At 34.2% G+C, this 16,920-nt stretch overlaps 1 protein-coding gene across 5 annotated transcripts in view; it reads left to right on the top strand.

Annotated features, from left to right (window-relative positions):
- The window catches only part of LOC149785947 (ralBP1-associated Eps domain-containing protein 1-like), a 144,313-nt gene that overhangs the window by 105,221 nt on the left and 22,172 nt on the right, over positions 1 to 16,920 (top strand). For 2 of the 5 annotated variants that reach the window (XR_016424846.1, XM_089976194.1), the window contains exons 9-14: positions 1,507 to 1,652; positions 3,586 to 3,779; positions 4,376 to 4,469; positions 9,272 to 9,427; positions 14,683 to 14,838; positions 16,568 to 16,617. Coding sequence is in view for 4 of the 5 variants with exons in the window: in XM_089976194.1 (XP_089832320.1) it covers positions 1,507 to 1,652; positions 3,586 to 3,779; positions 4,376 to 4,469; positions 9,272 to 9,427; positions 14,683 to 14,838; positions 16,568 to 16,617 (796 nt within the window). In the remaining variant the exon portion in view is untranslated. The remainder of the gene's footprint in view (positions 1 to 1,506; positions 1,653 to 3,585; positions 3,780 to 4,375; positions 4,470 to 9,271; positions 9,428 to 14,682; positions 14,839 to 16,567; positions 16,618 to 16,920) is intronic. The other 3 variants (XM_089976195.1, XM_089976197.1, XM_089976196.1) reach the window with 3 other exon arrangements.

The following is a 16,920-nucleotide window of genomic DNA, read 5'->3' as shown; positions in this document are numbered from 1 at the left end:
ACAAATCTTTTTATCAATTTGTCTTCAGATATCTTGGTCAAAGCTTTGTGGGGTTTTTGCCCAATGACCATTATGTCTGGATGGTACTGAATGACAGTGATGTTGATCTGACATACAGTATGGCCAACATAGTAGTCATCTTGAAAATCTTATGGCTACTTTTCCTAAATGGATAGCTGTACACGAGCATTTATAACCAATGTAGCTACAATATGCTTCAAGCTTTTCTTTCTTCTTGGCAGCTTCAATACATGTGTGAATTTGCATTCACAAACTGACTTACATCATCTTCTAAGGTGAGTGATTTTGAGGGCCACTTAAGCCTCTTGTTTAAAGCTGGCATTTCATTTTCACATTGGTAGGGGTTGGTATTGCTGAATACCTGTTTGATTCATTTTCGATACTACAATGAAAAAAATTTCAATATGTTTGAGACTTTTAATAGTTCATTGCTGCAGGGACCCATGGTACATTTATGCAGATTATTTTTTCTCTCAGTTGGCTACAGATGTTCATATAAATTTAAGGTATGGTCCAGCACATGGTACCTTTGTGTCATGCATGATTCATTCTTGACCAGCAACTATTTTCAGCTTTTAAAAAGCCACTGGATAGATATCAACGAAAATTCAGTTATGGCCCTATCATAAAGGCCTTTTAAGTTTTTACAGATGATGTCATCAAATATGGCCACTGTTACTAAAAACAGAAAAACCATAAAATGACTTCTAACAAAAATGCTAAAGAGGGATTTTGATTTTGCTTCTAATATGGCTACATTTCCTAAAACTGCACTGGTGGCCTGAGTGGTTAGATCATTAGATCATCTGACTTGGGTGCAGGTCATGGGTTTCAACCCCGGCCAGATCATACCAAAGACTTATAAAAATGGTACTAGCAGCTGCCTTGCTTGGCACTCAGCATTAAGAGGTTAGTGTTAGGACTGGTCAGTCTGGTGTCAAGATAATGTGACTGGGTCGGACAGGATGCCACATGTCTAACGCATGATGCCCCAGTGCTAGACATGCCACAATTCAGTCAGTGTAGCAGTATGACTCAGATTGTTAGAAGCTATGTTAAAAATCCAAAAACATGCACATTTTCTAAATGATAGTAAACTTAACTTTTTTTTACACAAAATTTGACCAAATGAGATATATTACTTCCTAGCCTGAAGACCTTTCAGATCTATCAATGATGTTACTGAAAATGGATAAATGTTGAAATATTGGCACAGATCAGACTAATGCATATATCTTTGTGAATTGCTCTTGGATTTGGATTTTGGGTTAATGTTGATCAGGTGAGTAACCTTAAGCCCACTTTAGCCTCTTGATCTATTTCCTATAATCTGGTATTACTTTATATGATATCAGTTACAAGTATGTTATACCAAAGCAATGTGTGTGTGGAATTTCATGTCTGTTGCTCCTTGTTATAAATTGTCTTGATTCTTTTGGGTTGGATTTTACTTTTTAGTTATTTTTTCCTGTATTTATTTTACAGGCAGTTGTCGGATATCAACCAAGATGGAGCCTTGAACCTTGAAGAATTTTGTATTGCTATGCATTTAGTTGTGTTGCGGAGGAATGAAATAGAAATCCCAGATAGACTACCATTTGCTCTCATGCCATATACAGCTTTCTCCAATGGTATGCTGATTAAATTATATTTAGACAGGCACATGTGTCTAAAACCATATCAAATCAATTTATGAAATAACCAGCAAAAAAGAAACAGTTATTTGGCAACATGTACATTTTACCTTTCCACTCTTTTGTTTCTTTCATTCTTTTGCTTTTATTCACTTTATTATGTTATTGGAATATTTTTTAAATTCAGGAAAATATTGAAGTCTTTAATGGTTCATATCAATATATGTCTAAGAGACATTAATTTAATGTCATGGGTATATTTATCATTGTCATTTCTGTCTTAGGTACTATTGAAATTAAAATTTAGAGGGAATTGTCATTTTTTGAATTCAATTTTCAGTCTGATCATCATTTTTATATGCCTGCCTATAGGCAGTGTGTAGTGTCATGATCATTTGTCTGTCTTTTACTAGTTTTGTTTCCACACAGTAACTTCACTTGTTTTCCATGTACAGTTACCAAACATTGTGCTTGGTTTGCACTTGTGGTAAGAAAGAATCCTATTGATTTCAGGCTCAAAAGTTCAAACCAATGTGACTGAAAAAAGAAAATTGATTTCTGCACAGTAACTTGAGTTTTCCACAATCTGCAGTTACCAAACTTTGTGGATGACTTGCATTTGGGTAGGGAAAAACACTTTCAAGTTCAGACTGAAAAGGTCAAATGTTATGGTCACAGTGACTGACAGAAGAAAATGGTTTCTGCATAATAACTTGGTTTGTCAATCATCTGTGGTTCACAAACTTTACCAAACTTTGTGAATGGCTTGCACTTACGTTAAGGTAGAGCCATATCAATTTTGGGGTCAAAAGATCAAAGGTCAGGATCATTAATTGAAAGAAGAAACTGGTTTCTATTCAGTAATATTAGTTCTACATCACAAACCTGGACACACCTTGTGGAAAGCTTGCACTAGATGCAAGGAAAATGCCTGTCAATTTTGTTGACAAAAGATCAAAGACTAATGTCACTGTGACTGAAGGATGAAAAAAGGCATCTGTAAATTAACATTAGTTTTACATCAAAATTTATGGATGGCTTGCATTAAGAGTAAGGACGGTAAGATGTCAGGGTAACTGTGACAGGAAAGAGAGACGTCTGTAAATTAACATTAGTTTTACATCAAACTTTATGGATGGCTTTCTTTAAGAGTAAGGATGGTAAGATGTCAGGGTAACTGTGACAGGAAAGAAAGGCGTCTGTAAATTAACATTAGTTTTACATCAAACTTTATGGATGGCTTGCATTAAGAGTAAGGATGGTAAGATGTCAGGGTAACTGTGACAGGAAAGAAAGACGTCTGTAAATTAACATTAGTTTTACATCAAACTTTATGGATGGCTTTCTTTAAGAGTAAGGATGGTAAGATGTCAGGGTAACTGTGACAGGAAAGAAAGGCGTCTGTAAATTAACATTAGTTTTACATCAAACTTTATGGATGGCTTGCATTAAGAGTAAGGATGGTAAGATGTCAGGGTAACTGTGACAGGAAAGAAAGGCGTCTGTAAATTAACATTAGTTTTACATCAAACTTTATGGATGGCTTGCATTAAGAACAAGGATGGTAAGATGTCAGGGTAACTGTGACAGGAAAGAAAGGCGTCTGTAAATTAACATTAGTTTTACATCAAACTTTATGGATGGCTTGCATTCAGATTAAGGATGGTAAGATGTCAAGGTAACTGTGACAGGAAAGAAAAAAAATGGGTTCTGCCCATAAATTTCAGTTATGTACCTAGAAGGTTATTAAACATGGGACAAACATATAAAACTATTGTTTCGATTTTTAAAAAATAAGATGGACAAAATTAATCCATTTTAGTCTGGTTTCATGCTGTGGCTGGATTACCTTTCTGGGCAAAAATGTTTTAGAAAATGAGTCTTCTGATGACTAAGTTGCATTAAGCAAATTTTACCAATCTTGTTTCAGATTCTCCCTTCTCGCGTGATTTGCCCCCAGGCAGTACATTGAAGCGGGCAACACCCACCTCCTCGCCAGATGCCCAGGCCACTAATTGGGCACAGGTGCTTTTACAGGATTCACCTCTGACCTCGAGTGACATGTCCTCCCCAGGAATCAGGCCCGCCAACTTTGAATTCCAGAAACCAGATGCATCTGATCCAGTAGGTTTAACATGGGTTTTTATAGGTTTTTATGATGTAGCCCATAAATGGATAATGCTGCTAAATCAATTTTACAAAAAATAAATTGTTTTTTCTGTATTTGCATTTCATTCACATTTGCATTGCAGCTATTGTCTTGTTCGTTTTTGTTTAAAATCTTCTGATTTGTCTAATTTGGAATGCATTCACCGCAGTCAGGATTTTAGTTTTCAGCCATAGCATTAAGTGTAAAGAACTGTTATTTTTGTATCTTGTCTTTTTACAAATATGTTTTAATAAACAGAAAATGCATACAATTCAAAGGAAGACAAATTAATCTGCTACATGTAGGGTACCATAGGAACTTAAGAATTCAGATGCGAATTGTTGTCAAGATGAAAAACCACACAAGCTTTTGTATTGATACTCCAGTATCACCAGTCAACTAGATCATTAAGCTAATTCATTAGGGATGAAATATACGCCATAAATGTACCTCTGATGTTTAAATTAACACTGAATTCTAAATATTATATGAGAGTGATTATTAGAATATTTTAGAACTTGCTGTAAAGATGATGTAAAATAATTAAAAATTATTCCTCTTTATTTTTCAGGAAGCTAAAATAGTCCATCCAGTTCCAATGAGAATGTCCCCCACTGGACATTCTACTCCCCCTGAGGGGAGGGACAGGGGTAGGGCATTTTCAGGTAGCATGCCTTGGGCAGCTGGGCTTTTATATACAGTAACAGCATGCTAGCAATAACTGAAGGTTTTACCTTTGATTCTTTGTCTTCTTTAGGACCCTCAACATCCTCTAGGTAATGTCGGTGATGGTGTTGGGGATTTGAGAAAAGGATGATGGACAGGTGAATGGAAAATAAAGTCAGGGTTTGCTGCAGATATGATATTTTTCACACGAGGCTGAGAAAGAGATTGGAATCATTTCAGTGGTATAGCATTTGATTTGTGACCAGTAGGGTACGGGTTTGATCCAATCATAAGATCATGATTGGCTACTGTTGTGCATAATTAGGCAGAGCAGTTTCCCCTACTTATCCTGGCCAGTTGTAATGTATTACCTTAAAAGTGTTGTTATGCCATAAAGTGCACACAGACACACACACACACACACACACACACACACAAATGTTAAAAAATATAGAAGCTTCCAAGGTTATATCCTTATCTAGTATATAAAAATAGTGGGCCAGGCTGTACAGTTAAATAGTGGGCCAGGTTGTACAGTTAAATAGTGGGCCAGGCTGTACAGTTAAATAGTGGGTCAAGCTGTACAGTTAAATATTGTTCATTTTTAGTATGTACATGAGTACATTGATTGGAAGAGCAAAGTAATTTATAGTACAGTATGGTAAGAGAGTAAATTAATATAACTGATATTAGTATAACTGTAAATTAATATCACTGTGATATTAGTATCAATGTAAATTAATATCAGTGTGATACTAGTATCACTGTATAAATTAATATCACTGTAAAATAGTATCACTTCAAACCATCAGTATTATCAATACTCTAATTATACCCAGGCATGAAATTGATGGGGCATTGCATATATTATTGCCCATAACCGCCCATCTGTCTCTCACCCCAGTCATGAAATTGATTGGGCAATATAGTGTTACCCTTATTTGTCCATCTGTCTCTCACCCCAGTCATGAAATTATAGTTACCCTTACTTGCCCATCTATCTCTCACCCCAGCCATGGAATTGATAGGGCACATAACAGAGTATTGTCCTTGCTTGCCCATCTGTCTCTCATTCTAGCCTTGAAATTGATAGGGCAATATAGTGTTACCCTTACTTGTCCATCTGTCTCTCACCCCAGTCATGAAGTTGATAGGGCATATATTATTACCCTTTCCTGCCCATTTGTCTTTTGTGTCAGCCATGAAATTGGTATGCAGTACTCTTGATTGCCCATCTGTCTCTCACCCAAGCCATGAAATTGATAGGGAATTGCATATAGTATTACCCTTGATTGTCCATCTCTCTCTCACCCCAGCCATGAAATTAATAGGGAATTGCATATAGTATTACCGTTGACTGCCCATTTGTCTCTCACCCAAGCCATGATACTGATAGGGAATTGCATATAGTATTACCCTTGATTGCCCATCTATCTCTCACCCAGTCATGACCTTTATAGGGCATATGGTGTTACCCTTTTGTCCATCAGTTTTTCACCCCCGTCATAAAATTGATAGGGCATATCATATAGTATTATCCTTATTTGCCCATCCATCTCTCACCCAGCCATGACATTTTTAGGGCATATAGTGTTACCCTTGTCCATCAGTCTCTAACCCCAGCCATGAAACTGGTAGGACATATAGTTTTACCCATACTTGTCCATCTGTATCTAACCCTAGACATGTAATTGGTAGGTCATATATCATTACCCCCTTACATGTCTATCTGTATCTAACCCCAGTCATGAAATTGATAGGGCATAGCATATATTATTTCAGTACTTTGATTTGCTGATTGTATCATATCGCACAAGGTGGACATGGATGGTATTGCATGTAAAACCATATATCATTATCTCATGACAGCTATTTCTTTGTCACTGTCACAAGTTTTGCAGTCATTGCTTGTCAAAACCAATTCATTTTGCAATATACCGTATATAAATGTACATTATGCATAACAAAATTGCATAAATGTTTTGAGCCAGCAGAAAGATCTAGTTTGATATAGGATTGGGATACCTCAATGCCATTCATCTGATATGTGTGGATAAGTCGATATTGAATGAGTTCTTTACCCTGACTCAGAACAAAACACAAATGCAGTTTTGTATTTATTACATGCCCCTTGTTTACGCTTTCTGAATATTTCTAGCTTTACTATATTAATACAATTCAAAACAAAATATAAAATTTGATTCGCTACGTCTTAAAATATCTAAGACCAGATATGAAAGAAGATGCTTAATTAGTTGGAATTGGTTCTGTGATATGGAATTACATATTCATCAGCTACACCAGATTAAGTATGTAAGATTAAATGGGTATGTAATAAAAATATTTGTCAACAATATTCAGAATATAAATGTATAATATCTATCAGTATATTCTTTGTTTAGTATATACAACATGCTGCCTGAGCCCACATTATCAAAATATATAAGGAACTATTGAAATTAAAAGATACAAAAAAACAGAAATTCTGTAACAGTTTTGGCAGTTTTATAGAGGAGTTTTGGATAAAAATGATTAGTATGAGAACGTTGTTGTAGCAGAGGAGGTACAGTGTGCATGTATTTATACAAAGGCTATTTACAATTTATTGTCTATTTCTGTGAAAAGGAGGAGATAACTTGACATTTTGCTGTTTACAGACAAGTTTCAAACGACAAGGTCTTTTGAAAACTTTCATGTACTGCAGATTGTTCACATACCTATCAAAACAAAAAGATTTTGTAATTTAAATATTTTAGCTATCAGACTGGTCAAAAAGGCTTCCGACATAGTGTGATTGTGTACTTTTTCAGCTAAATGTTAATACTTTTTATGTGATGGCTTTATGTTATAAATTGCATGATTTGTGTAAAGCAGATATGCTTGGCTTTGTCGTAACTCCATGGTACTTATATGCATGTTAATCTTTTGCATAAAATAGCAGTATTTGGTTTTTGGTGACAGGACTTCTTTATTTCATTTGGCTGATATATCCATCAAAGATATGCAAAACAGTAAACACATTATTTTGATTGTTAATGTTACGACTTGTTACAAAACACATAATAACAGCTAATTGACATAATTATCTTTGAGCTTATGATATTCAGTGGCCAACGATAAAATGCAGAGATGGCAGCACAGATTTAGTGCAACCTTCACATTCATTGCAAAATCAAGATTATCATTTTGATCTAAGAAGAAGAAACAGAAACACTGAAAGCTTCCTTTATGGACAATATACAGAAATCTGAAAAAAATTCACAGCTGCTTGCATGATATATTTTTGGCATTGGTAGAACATGTTTGCAGATGTATTAATTTACACACACAAACTAATGCACACAAACACATATACACACACTGAAACACGTGTATGTGCTGTATATGTGTGACAAGTTTATTTGCATCGAATGCTAGATGCTTGTGACAGACGTCTGTAACTAAGAATCTGGTCGATGTTTCTGTTTATGAGGTTTTGTTATATTTCAGGTTAAGGATACAGATATTTTGCATCTGTTGTTCCACTTATGCTTTTACTTTTACCTTTTTCTGTCGGCATCCATTTGCATGAATAATGAACTTTGACACTTCTTATGTGCATAGCTGCCAAGTGTCCCATTTTTTCCGTATTTGTCCAGTATTTTTTACTTGAATACGGGTGTACATTTTTACTTGCAAAAATATGTTTTTTAATTTAAAACAATAATTAAAAAAATTTCCTTGCAATTTTCAGTTTAGAATGGGCACTCTGTTCCATTCTGATATAAATGTATCGCATGTATACAGGAATACATTTCTACAATATGATTGGTTCATTTGAAATCAAGGCTACCATGACTGTCTTTATCCGCCATGTTGGAGTTCGCAAACAATTGCCACTATCACTGTATCTCATCGACGTAATATTCAACTTCTAATCGTGTTGAATAGGAAAGCAGAATATTCAGAATTTTCTCAAGGAAAGACAAGAAAATAGAACTGGAAGGACCATTGTGCCGTCTTGTTTTGATTTGTGAGACCATCAAGTGAAGGAGAAAACTTTACGTTTTTAATTTTGTAATGTGATTTCGCAATTAGGCATGGTGCCCATGAAATGCAAGAGCATGAGCAAGCATGAAAAAGCTAATAAACATCAGCTTGCTGCTTCATCATCAACTCGGCCTAAACTTATGACTTAAAAACAAGAGATCACATTAATATGATTCGACCAAAATTCGGTTTATTAAATTTCTTTTTTTAAATGAACCTTCATCTTTCAGTTACTAGTGTTGCTGGCAATTTATTTCGCACACATTTTCCAGACATTGAAATTGCAAAGAATTACTTGTGTGCAAAAAGCGAAAACAATTCAGTAAGAAAATCACACAGAATTCAGATCATCAATGAAAGATGGTACATTGGAATCTATAATGATTAGAGAAAAATAACGAGGTGTGGAAAAGGCTCATATAAATGGCCTGTGTCTGAGTGTGTGTTGCACTTTTGCACCTTCTAAATGGGCACCCGAATGGAACAGTGTGCCTGTTCAGAAGGTGGAAGTATGCAACACATGCATTTTGGACATTAAATAATTTAGTAAGTTACTGTCCTACTTTACTGATAGTTGTAGATGTTGTAAATAGTTACATATGCATTACAATTTTAAAAATCAGTATTTGTTTCTGAAAATCAGTATTTTTGTCATAAGCAGTCAGTATTTTTGTACTCCGGGATTGGCAGCTATGTATGTGACTGTTTATCTGTCTTGTACATGCTTTGCCTGGCCATTTTATTGTTGTGATGCCACTGTTTGGTCTTACAGATCCTGTTCCAGGTGACTCCGATTTGCATGATATGATAGAAACTTCTGTGCCAATTACCAAACAACGATCCAAGTCCACTCTATCGTCCAATTCTGAAATCATCAACAACAACACATTACAGGGCCGGCCACGGCCTGTCCCAAAGAAAGGCCCAGGTAGATTCATGATCAGAGGATGTCGAAATTTCATGGAAAGGATAATTTGTTTCCTTTCAGAGTGTTAATATGTTATCACATACCATTGATATACTCATTCAAATAAATTAGAGCCTTGAATAAGTAATGAATAAAGTCAATAATGCATATTGGCCATATCGTCCAATTTATGTCAGAAAATCACACAGGAATATAGTTTTCATTCCAGGTCAGTTTTGAGGTTCATTTAGAAAAACACATGTTGTGCATGTTAGAGGTGCATGGTAGTACCGGTATACCAGTTTAGTGCAGTATTTTTGTTTCAGTGGTACCAACAAAGGTACTTTTTCACTGTACTGCCATGTTGGTAGTTTTCAGTGTATGGTAGTTGGTAGGAATGTATGGGAATTCCAGAGGAATCTTGTAATGCCTTTAGGGATATTAAAGTGTTTTTTCATTGTTCAGGAAAAAAATAATGTTACTGGTCCATGCTCTTAAACAAAGTAACTAAAAAGAAGTGAAACCAATAAGTTTGTGTAAAAGTCAGCAAACAATTTATTATCTTAAAATACTAAGTGAAAATTGAAAAGGAACTTGTAGTATTGTGAATTAAATCCCAAATAATCCTAAATGTTCTTTCACAAGTCCATAAGTATTGAATATTTGGAATGAATTCAAATAGTCTTGAATGTGTTCATGTACCAGTAGTCTTGGTTAGGTTGATGTGCAAACAGTCATGATGTATCACAATGATATAATCCAAAATGTCTTTGAATGACTTCCCAGTAATTTCAGAATAGTTTTAGTCCAAAGCCAATGAGCATATTTTGTAATGAATAATTTGAATAAATAATTTTGTAATGAATAAATAGTTTCTCTCAAGACATTTGAACACAACAGCAAATGACTCCATAGACCGAACCCACAATGGGAACGAACAATCCTGCCTACCACAACCCTACACAGAAACCCAAGGCACAAGAAAATGACCAGGATGCAGGTCACAAGCTCACCTCCAGAACACTCCAAGCCAGTAAATGAGGCCAGACCCCCAAATTCGGACATTAAATAATTTATTTATAACTTATAACAAAAATATGAGAAAGTCAGGTAGTCCATACCTCTACCCTCAGTTATGGACAAATGTCAAAGACACAATACAAATTAAATATACATAATAGTTTTACAAAATTATCTTTTTTATACAAACCAGTTGTCTAGGCCCCAAATTAATGATGAATATTAAGATATAATTATATTTATGATCCTTTGATCATAAGTTTGGCACATGTCACATATGCCAATATGGCAGCCAAAGGAATCATATGAAACATCAAAAATCAAACTTTAGGAAATATTTCTGATTTAAAAAAGAATTAACAAACAACCCTTCATGTCATGTTTTTGTTGTTCACTAGCATATGTGGATGTGTTGAGTATATATTCCTTTATAAGACTGTGAATCATCCTACGATTCATGAGCACATGTTTGCTGGCCCACTATGGTTAATTTCTTGCCTGGGTGTTTACATCACACTCACAGTTTTCCTGCCTGTTATATCAGTAGTGTAGCCAGAAACTTGTAGGCATCATTGTCAACACTTGTAGGCTTCATTGTCAAGACTTGTAGGCATCATTGTCAACACTTCCCATTTTTATCAGTAGGCTGTAAAATGTCAGCACAATGGTTTTCACAGTATCCTCTGTAGTGTAAGCTTAATCATCCCACTTTATTTACAGCTTTTGTGTTACAACTTACACAACAGTTAACATTAAATTCATTCGCTCTACATGGATTTATTAATTTTTGCAATAAATATTCAGTTTTCAGCAATGTTTACTTTGAATTGTTCTAGAAGCATAGACTACAGCATAGTTTTCTACAATTTCCTTGTTCACTAAATTAATCATATCTTTAATATGTATCCTTTGGATGCAATAGAGGACCATTGTTGGGTTTTTATACTGTGCCCTCTGGTGCCCCAGAGGGACCTTTCTGGAGTTTTTAATGTGTCCTTTGGATTCTGTAGAAAGAACTTTATTGGGGCTATTTTAAATGCCCTATGAGTGCCATCGAAGAAACATTATTCTACCAGATATAAAAAAGGTCATTGGTGCAAGGTTGCAAGCTAAAATGCATCCTGCATAAGAGCATTTAAGTATTCACTTACCCCCCCCCCAAAAAAAAAAACATGTACAAGTGCTACAAGTCTATGGTCTTAACCCAAGTAACAGACCAAAAAGTTAAAGGATTTATAAAATTCAATAAAATAATCTAATTCCCTAGAAAACAAAATGAAAATTTTAAAACGAAATTACAGTATTGTAAATTATATCCCAAATAATCGATAAAGTTTTATCACAAGTTGAAAAAATATAGATTGTTCAGAAAGAATACCAGTGGTTTTCCAAATGAATTCCACTCTTGAATGTGATGATGTGCCAGTAGTCTTGGTGTATCATAAGAATATAACCCAGATTGTCTTTGAATGAATTTACAATGATCACAAAATAGTTTTTTGTCCAAAATATTAATGAGTACTTTGTAATTCCAATGAATAATTTAGATAAATTTTTCCTCGCAAATTATATTTTAACACAACAAAATGTCCTGGACCTAGGACATTTACAGTAGAATTTTCAATCAGACTGTCACCTGGCTCTTAACACAACAAAATGTCCTTGACCAAGGACATTTACAGTGGAATTTTCCACAAGGTGAGGTCTTTGTTCTTAAATTTTAGCAAACTGCCTAACAAAGATCAGGTAGACCATGGTATTTTCAGAGGAAAAGACAATGTCCTGAACTCCAAGCCATGTTAACATGTTTACATATATGATCTTTAAGTATTAATCTACAACCATGGATAAAAATTAGCCATGTAATGTATTGCTTTCAAATGACAAAAGTTAAACACTCGATATTAATATACATAACACAAGTATATGTTTGCATAATTGTAGCAGTTATTGTATATATTTAAAGTCCTACCCAAAATCATGCCAAATGTTTTAGAAAATTTCAATTCACAATATATAAAATTTGGTTATTATTATGGGCTATGAATTGGAGTCGGTTTGTCTGAAATAGAAATTGCATTCTTTGTGATCTGATCTAGTCTAGAAACAGTCACTTGATGTGGACAAGTATGTCTGCAACAAGAGTTTTATCAATAGTTGAGATCAAAACCCATACTGCTCAATATACGGGTGTACGTTTGGGAGCGATTTATTGAACTAGATGTGAGGTAGCAGACATATTTTGGTGTTACTGTGAATTTATCATTGATTTGTGAGTTATCAATTATTAAGGACTTTATGACTGCTACATGTCATGAATTTAATACCCAACAAAAAATTAAGGACCAGTCTATGAAGAGTATACGACCACTTCACTTTCATTGGTGTATTCATGAATTTAAGACCGAACAAAAAATGAGAACCAGTCTAGTCTATGAAGAGAATATGACCCATCCGCCTTCAGAGAGATATTCGAAGGTTGTAACTACTAACATAAATGTAAATTCTGCGAAATGATATGAATTAATACTGAAGCAGTGCATTGCGGTCTAAACAAAAATTGTTAGTAACCTATTTGAAACGGGCCTTTCAATCTTTTGCTTATAAACTCTGCAGATTCTTGTGTAATAAGTGTCTGAACAATGTCTCACACTAGTAATAACATTTTTTGGTGATAAGAAAAAAACTTCAATGTTGTAACATTTGTCTTTATTTTTGTTGGTGGAATGATCTCTGCTACCTATATTGTTGTTGTTGTTGTTGAGTTTAATTATAGTGGCGTGCGCACAGTTGGTATCAAATGTCAGCAGTTTATATTGCTATCAAATATCATCAGTTTATATTTGTATAAAATGTCAGCAGTTTATATTGTTATCAAATATCATCAGTTTATATTTGTATAAAATGTCAGCAGTTTATATTGTTATCAAATATCAGCAGTTTATATTGGTATAAAATGTCAGCAGTTTATATTGTTATCAAATATAAGTTTATATTGGTATAAAATGTCAGCAGTTTATATTGTTATCAAATATAAGTTTATATTGGTATAAAATGTCAGCAGTTTATATTGGTATAAAATGTCAGCAGTTTATATTGGTATAAAATGTCAGCAGTTTATATTGGTATAAAATGTCAGTAGTTTATATTGGTGTAAAATGTCAGCAGTTTATATTGGTATAAAATGTCTAGTTTATATTGGTATAAAATGTCTAGTTTATATTGGTATCAAATGTCAGCAGTTTATATTGGTATAAAATGTCTAGTTTATATTGGTATCAAATGTCAGTAGTTTATATTGGTATCAAATGTCATCAATGTATATTGATATCAAATATCAGCAATTATATTGGCATCAGATATAAGCAGTTAGATATCAAATGTCAGCAATTTATATTGGCATCAAATGTTAACAATTTATATTGGTATCAAATGTCAGCAGTTCATATTGTCATCAAATGTTAGTTTATATAGGTATCTAGTTTATTTTGGCATCAAAAGTCGGCAGCTTATATTGGTATATAATTCCAGCAGTTTATATTGCCATCCAATGACAGCATATAAGCATCAAGTGTCATCAGTTTATACTGGCATCAAATGTCAGCAGTTTATATTGGCATCAAAATGTCAGCATATTGGCATCATCTGTCTGCATGTTGGCATAAAAAATGTCAGCAGTTTATATTGGCATCAAATGTCAGCATATTGGCATAAAGGTTAGCATATTGGCTTAAAGGTTAGCATATTGGCATCAAATATCAACAGTTTATATCAGAAGCAAATGAAGATTGAATGCAAACCTAAACACATGCTTTTGATGCACTAAATGGCATTTACTGTAAATTCTTTGTCACAAAATGTAACATTTTGAGCATGCAAGCATGGAACTTTAGTTTCGTTCAACTCTTGTTGACAATTTCATCATTTTATTTAGTGTTTTGTACCATAATTTGTGCAGTATTTAAGTCTGGCATCTGAACATACCAGGAATCCAATGTTTATTTAGTTACTTCTGAACTGAAAGATAACACCCAAACTTAGTCAATATTTGCATGATAATGCAGTTTACATATCAATGTAATAATAACCATGTAATTTAGAAGAACTTTAATATGACTATGTAACCACATTAAATAAAAAAATACCCACCTCAGAAAAAAAATAAAGCTGTCTTTTCAGTTGCCATGTATTGTGTTCAGCAGTTAATATTGAGACCTGTAAGAACATTTTAAATCAATAATTTGAATATATTTCAGTGCCATCTGCTCTTCCTGGGAATCTACTGCTGTCTGCAGTCGCATCTAGTCAATCCCAGTCTTCTGAGCAAGGGGTTACTGAGTCCACTAACGAGCCCCCAGTTCCACCACCTCGACCACAACAGCATGGCCGTAGCATGTCAGTAGATTTGAAAGGTGAATCATTCTTTATGGTAGAATGCTTAGTGATAAAAAGTTTTTGCAATAAGACAGATCAAATCAGCTTTGTTTGGCAGGCTTCATAAAGTGATTACACTCTTATCTGTGTTTTGACTTGGGAAGGATTTGTCCCTCTCAACCTTTGGCATACTGTCTGTTCTCAGTTACTAAGACTAGTGTTGTTTATCTAATAATAGGCGCTTTTCTATTTTTGGCTCTTTTGGCCTTGTAAAAACAATCTGCAATCTGATTAAAATCAGATCTCCGCTGTCCTACATGAAGATTTGACAGCGACCATTTAGGAGTCATGTTCTGGTCACGTATGTTACCATAATTGCCAATTTTATCAGCTAATCAGATGAAGTCTTATGTCTTCACTTTTGGGGACTGAGCAGTGTGGATGAAGAACATGAATGTGTACTGAATGATTTGATTCACTTTCAGATTTTTGAAAACTGCATTTCCATTGGCTTAATTCAAAGGCCACCAGAACATGACCCTTTAGCCATGTTCCATTACCAGAATAGAAAGGGAGTTCATTCATTTCATCTGAGAGTATCTGAATAGAATCAAAATGAGATGCACCTCCATGATAATTAAATTTTAATTTCACTATATGATCAGCAACAACTTTGAAAACAGCTAGCTTAGAATTTAATGAGGACTGACAATGATGACATGTTTTAGAATTTGTCTTATTAACATTTTTGGTTTTGGAAACAACAGTGTCTAATGGAGGCATATGAATGTAATGATGCATAATAATTTCAGGTCAAAGGTCAAGGTCATTGATTTAATGAAGAAAAATGATTTCTGCACAATCATTTGAGTTTTCCACCATGAAACGTTGTGAATGGCATGCACTAGGGGTAAGAAAGAACCCCATTGATTTTGTGATAAAAAGATCTAAAGTCAGGGTGACTAACTGAAAGAAGAAAAATTATTTCCACACAATAACATTAGTTCTTCATCATGTACCCAAGTCAAACTTTGTAGACAAGATGCACTTGGGGTAAGGAAGAAGCCTATTGATGTTGTGGTCTAAAGGTCAAGGTTATAATAACTGCAGAAAGAAAACTGATTTCTTACTGTTAAGATTATTTTAGCAACACAGACTGGGACCAAACTTAGTTTGCATTTAAAGTCATGATTTTGAGACAGAAAAGAAATTTTTCTGGCAACAAATTTCAGGCATTGGCTATATACCTTCACCAAAATTTGTGGATGACTTGCACAATGGTAATGTTCACTATGACTGAAAGAAGAAGAATGTTTTTTTACACAGTAACTTTAGTTGTAGACTGCTTGTCTTGACCAGAGTTTGGAAGGTGTGTACTTAAATTATGGAAGAAGCCTATTGATTTTGGGTCAAAAGTCAAAAGTCAAGGTCATCTTGGCTCAGAAAAATGGGTTCTGCAGAATAACTTTTGTTCTCAAGCAAGTTCCTTTACCAAACTTTGAAGACGGTTTGCACTTAGGGTAAGAAAGAAACCTATTGATTATGGAGTGTAAAGGTCAGAGGTCATATATTTTGGTACGTCTAAGAATGAAATAATGTTTTATGTACATTAATGTCAGAGTCATCGTAATTAATTGGTCAATAATCTTCTGAGTCAGCTAAATTCTACTAGGAGAATATTAGTCATGGGAGGGCATGTAATGTGCCATTCATAAGTATTATTGTTCTTTCTCATGTAATAAATTTACTATCCAGTTTTCTCTGTAGGAGGCCTGTCTGCACCACCAGCTGTGCCCCCTAGGGCTTCATCCAAAGATGTAAGTATATTCAAGCATAGGTTTTATCAGGAATGTCAAAGTTTGATATTTTGCTTAACATGCATAAATTGATGTATAATTCACTGACAGGTTAAATGTCAAGCCTATACAAGTTAATTAATTTAACCAGTATTTATCTCCTTTATATTCAGTTATGATAATTCTTAAATTAAAATGGAAATTAATAATTAAATCTTGATTTATCTCTGTTGTTAAGAAACATTACTATTAATTCAGATAAGTTGGCATATTAAAATTACATTCTCAGTGCATATGTTTGTTTTTAGTTAATCTTAAGGTTAC

Source organism: Sinohyriopsis cumingii, chromosome 12 (assembly GCF_028554795.1).
Source record: "Sinohyriopsis cumingii isolate HCF-2022 chromosome 12, ASM2855479v2, whole genome shotgun sequence".
Taxonomy (NCBI): Eukaryota; Metazoa; Mollusca; class Bivalvia; order Unionida; family Unionidae; genus Sinohyriopsis; species Sinohyriopsis cumingii.
This window is presented reverse-complemented; position numbering and strand designations above follow the sequence as displayed.